The 4,720-nt window shown below is 39.7% G+C and overlaps 1 protein-coding gene across 1 annotated transcript; it reads right to left on the bottom strand.

Moving 5' to 3' along the window:
* Window positions 1-230: 230 nt before the first annotated feature.
* On the bottom strand, window positions 231-4,375 carry LOC149847832 (SUMO-conjugating enzyme SCE1-like). The gene is made up of 5 exons (XM_090003431.1): window positions 4,240-4,375; window positions 4,076-4,159; window positions 1,093-1,245; window positions 671-784; window positions 231-566 (listed from the first exon to the last, which is right to left on the bottom strand). The coding sequence occupies exons 1-5, from the start codon at window positions 4,306-4,308 to the stop codon at window positions 504-506; spliced, it is 483 nt and encodes a 160-aa protein (XP_089859557.1). The 5' UTR covers window positions 4,309-4,375; the 3' UTR covers window positions 231-503.
* Window positions 4,376-4,720: the final 345 nt, after the last annotated feature.

Below are 4,720 nucleotides of genomic sequence, written 5' to 3'. Positions count from 1 at the left end.
CTCAGTAGAGCTCCGCACTGCACATACCCCATTCCGAAAGATCGGCCCGGGACACCCGCAATATTTTTGAAAATACCATCTCTTATGGCCAAAGTCATTGTGGGAAAAGCTCATGCCCAAACGCACCAGAATAGAACCAGTGTATCCTCCCACAGATACAGAAGCTGGATACAGAAAAGATGCTAAAAAGCAAATCTGAAAATTATGCAAATCCAAAACTGGAGATGTTGATGCTGCCCAATAATTATGCATGTAAAATGCACACCATAATGGCCTTCAACTAGAACAGGGTTCATGGAAATGAGGCAAAGCACAATACAAAGACGTCAGGCAAACCACATTGGTCCAAGTTTAAACAGAAGAACTGTTCAAATTTCACAAGGTAATCCACTCCATCAAAGGTAGAAGATGGCATGGACAGAATCTACTGTTCGCACATTATAAACTGTTTGGTCAATATCCATGTTAAGAGCACCAGAATGACAAGATTCATAAATGAATAATTATAGGAGGGGTGGGTATTGCTTGGCCTGCTGCCTAACTCGTCTTTTGTACTCCACCGGCTCCTGCAGTTGTGTAAAAAGCTCCATGTCAGAGATATCTAAGAATCATGAAACCGTGTGTGTTAAACAATGAACATGAGTGTGATACAAAAAGACCAAACACAAACCTGGATAAAGAGATGATAGCCATCTGTCTGAGCAGGATCTGCTGGATTTGGCTGATCAAGTAAATCATGTATTCCTATAAGTATTTGCTTGACTGTGATGGCCGGCCTCCATCCCTGTTAAGAAGACGCTTGTCAGTGGATTTATGGAGCCTAGTCTACCACTCGTCCAAAGTGGATACAAGTTAAGACCAGAGCTCTGGTCACTCTGAGTAGTTAGCGAACTGCAGAAATCAGATTGATTACATCAGATCCACATCACTCAGTCAAATGATTCTATGCTCAGGATCATGATCGTTAAACTGACACACCTGAGCCCCAATTCAGGTCCTAGAGTCCCCAGTTCCCAAGAAACTGTTTCTGAAAAATGATGGATAAAATCCTAAATTTGAGGCACAATGATCACATGAAATGATTCTACTTACACTGTCCTCATTAAGAATAGAGAGGCACACAGTTCCAGATGGGTACACATTGGGGTGGAAGAAACCTGGGGGAAACTTGCATTTTGGTGGTTTGCTTGGATAGTCTTCGCTGAAGTGGAGCGTTATAGGGAAGTAACCTCCCTCCCAATCAGTCTGTAACATCAAGCAACATCTGTCATAAGAAATGCCTTTTTTTTGTTCTAATCCATGCATAAAATTCCGGATATCAGGAAAAAGGCCAACTTTTCAGAGAGAGAGAGAGTAATCAACAATTCATCCAGTAAAACAAAGTAATAAATGCCGTCTGCTTGTCGGTGATGGTATTTGTGTGTGCTCAAGTGTCTAAGGAAGCACTGGGGCTTTGACATCTTAGAAAATGGACAATCTTATTCAAAAGTAATTGCAGAACCTTAGTAGTTTCCAGTCTTGTACTGACAACAGCAATATGGTCAGTCCGATCACCATGTATCTCTTATGATGAAGCAGCAGGGATTAAGAGATTTTCAGTTGGTGGTGGGTGCTGAAATTCCAAAAGACCTGATGTAATTGAAGAATTCTAGGAGGCTTACCACTATCAGTTGCAGAACAAGAGGGCAAGACAGGGTCAATTACCACTATCAGTTGTCACATGGGCTTCAAAGTGGAAGGATCAAGAGAGTACCAGGATCACAGAACCAGAAGCATCTACAGGATGATTTTGAAATTTTATGCATATCAATGTAAACTGGTTCTGAACATATATAAACATTTAACATAAATGTGATAATCTTTAGCAAAAAAATATCAGCGATTCTAAAATCAGCTAAAACCGAATCAATAATAGCTTATATTTTGCAAGGAATGTTGGAAGAATCAAGTGCACTTGCAAGTGGCTAACCACCAAATAAAGCATGTTCTGCAGCTTCTGCCGAACATGCTTGAGTGTGTGTATGTTAATTTTTTGTTGTGAAAGTTGTTACTTGTCCTGTATGCATGCACAAGCAAGCAAGCTAACATGGTCCCACATTAATCCTTCGTCGATATTTGAATGTACTTCGCTTAACATCAAAAGTAAATCAATGCCATCAGTTGGAGTTGTTTCCCTCTAATAATTTCAAACATATGAATGCAAATTTGTCAAGAAATAGGATGTGGGTCTGCAGTCTACCAATAATCTGCTACACCGTCTGGGAATTATGTTCCATTGTCCAAAGGTTCATCAGACCCATAGAGTCCTTTACAGGAAGTTAAGGATATAATCTTGCTAACCCTGCTAGGCAAGGGCAGGGGTTGTCATGGTTGCCATAGCTTTAATATCTTTACTCCAAGCTGACCAAAATATTTTTTTCTCTCTGGGTGAACACGAAAATAAGATGGATTTTCCTCTCTTCAAATTCCAGTGTGATAAATGTCAGTGGGTTTACAATGTTATCCTATCTTCTGAATAACATAATTATCCCTTGAATCGCTTTTAGCACATTGCATTTTATATCAGCTAACAACACACTGAACACAGTCACTATATTGTCAAACAACAATGTAATGATTCACAAAGAAGAACTAAACTTTTACATTTTCTTGGGGTTATGACAGAAATATTACAAGGGAAAAACCAGAAACAACCTGATATAGAATAAGAAAATGAAGACTACTAAAGGTTTTATTTCAACTATGAGAGAATTTTTTTGAAAAAGAAAAAAATAAAGCAAAACCCATGATAAAATAGTTAAGGAAAAATGAGCAACTATATTGGTACTTGACAGTGGTTGGCAGAAACATCAAGACATAAGCAAAACTGCTTCATGAAGACCTATTGTTGGGTAGTAAGCTGGATAGTCTGAAATCTCATCTCATGTAATATCACAATGCCATATGAACTCCTTTACCTCCTTCACCATATACTCATGCCTTCATTTGCATGTTTCTATATTAATAATAAAATGGTCCTTTTCTTCACTTGAAAAAATTATATTCTTAGTCATAACCTACTGTTGTATAGGCTATAAATGCACAAGTAGAACTGCACTTAAGTATTTGCTAATGAACACTTGCTGGCTTATCTTTATTGGTAAGAACAGCAGCCTTCTGTAACTCTTACTCAACACCCGCCAACTGTGTTCGTTCATACAATAAGCAACAACTAGTGGCAGCCCACAAGTGCTCCACGCATCTAGCTAGGGGGTGGCTTAAGGTGTTCAAGTTGAAGGACATCGAGACAGCGATGAGTGTACCCGACCAAGATGGATTGGCTTAAAATCACATGCAACGCACACGTTCAATTCCCATTCACCACAACTCAAACCAGAAATAATAGGGCTGGCAAGTACATTGGTTGTTCCTCAACTCTTCTCAAAAGCATAGATGATAACATTGCGTCTCTTATTGAATACTCTATTGCACTCATTCATCATCCATCTGACCGATGGATCACTCTTACTGCAGGATATTGCAAATTCAACAATCATGCGTTAGCCACCACCCATTTTGCACTGGTTAGGTGACATGTTGAACAGTTTCTTTTGTTGGAGGCATCAAAGAATATGTGTTCACCATCACCAATCAATTTACATAAAGTCCATCAATGCAACCAAGAAAAGTGAATCATTTATCACCGAGGCTAAAACTGAATCAAAGAATTAAGTGCAGTCCGAATACACAAAGGAAGCATACAGAGTAGTACGCAGACACCAAACTACAAATAAAACACATGCAAAAATCATGTGGGTGCAACTGAAACCCCCAGCATATGCATCCATAGTCTGTAATCACTAAAAATTACTAAATCGAAAACCAATTTTAAATTACTAAACTAAAACAGAACCCCCAAAAAGATAGAAGTCCCAGATATGATGGGCCCTAACCCCACGGATGGCATCATCTCTCCTCGAATACACAGAATTAGATCACAAAAATCTCAACACCAATCGAAGGAATAACACCCACAAATTAATAGAATGGAAAACGAATAGAACGACCCCGATGGGGCTCGGAGAGAATGACTTACCCCAGCTTTCCCCGGGATGATGCAGTGCCACACCATCAAATTCACGGTGCCATCTTGCTGCGTCTCCGGCTTCGCCACGAAACCCTGTAGAAAACAATACATCGTCTCAAGAACACAGATAGATAGAGAGAAAGAGAGATAGAGAAAGAGAGAGAGGGACGAACATGGGGGTGGTTCTTACGCCACGCCTTCCTCTCCTCTGCGAGTCGGCCACGAGCTATTCCCCCCGACATCTCCTTCGCTTCTACGTCTGCAAGCAAGAGAGAGAGAGAGAGAGAGAGACCTTTCAGTCTTCCTTTTTTTTATTCAAAACCCGACGGGGAAGACGACTAGAGCCCTGCCCTTAAATGTTCACAGGTATCGTTATGAAACATGAGAAATTTCATCCACGCGGCTTTCAATGAAATATTTACAGATAGACTGTCATTCCAAAATCCCTGCCCGGTGATCATATTGTATTACTCTCCTCCTTTGTTTCTATGCTTAGACTCGTCTTATCTTAGTGAAAGAAAAAATAATAATAAATAAATTATTGATTAAGTTTTTTCGTGCAAAAATATTGAGTCTAACATCAACTTATAGGAGCAGATCCAATAATCTGACCAAGTACGTTCTAAGGTACTCGACTGTCCCAAAACACATGTA

Source organism: Nuphar pumila, chromosome 1, assembly GCF_984573655.1.
Source record: "Nuphar pumila chromosome 1, dmNupPumi1.hap1.1, whole genome shotgun sequence".
In the NCBI taxonomy this organism is placed as follows: domain Eukaryota; kingdom Viridiplantae; phylum Streptophyta; class Magnoliopsida; order Nymphaeales; family Nymphaeaceae; genus Nuphar; species Nuphar pumila.
Note: the sequence above shows the minus strand (reverse complement) of the source record. Positions and strands in the feature narration are given on the sequence as shown.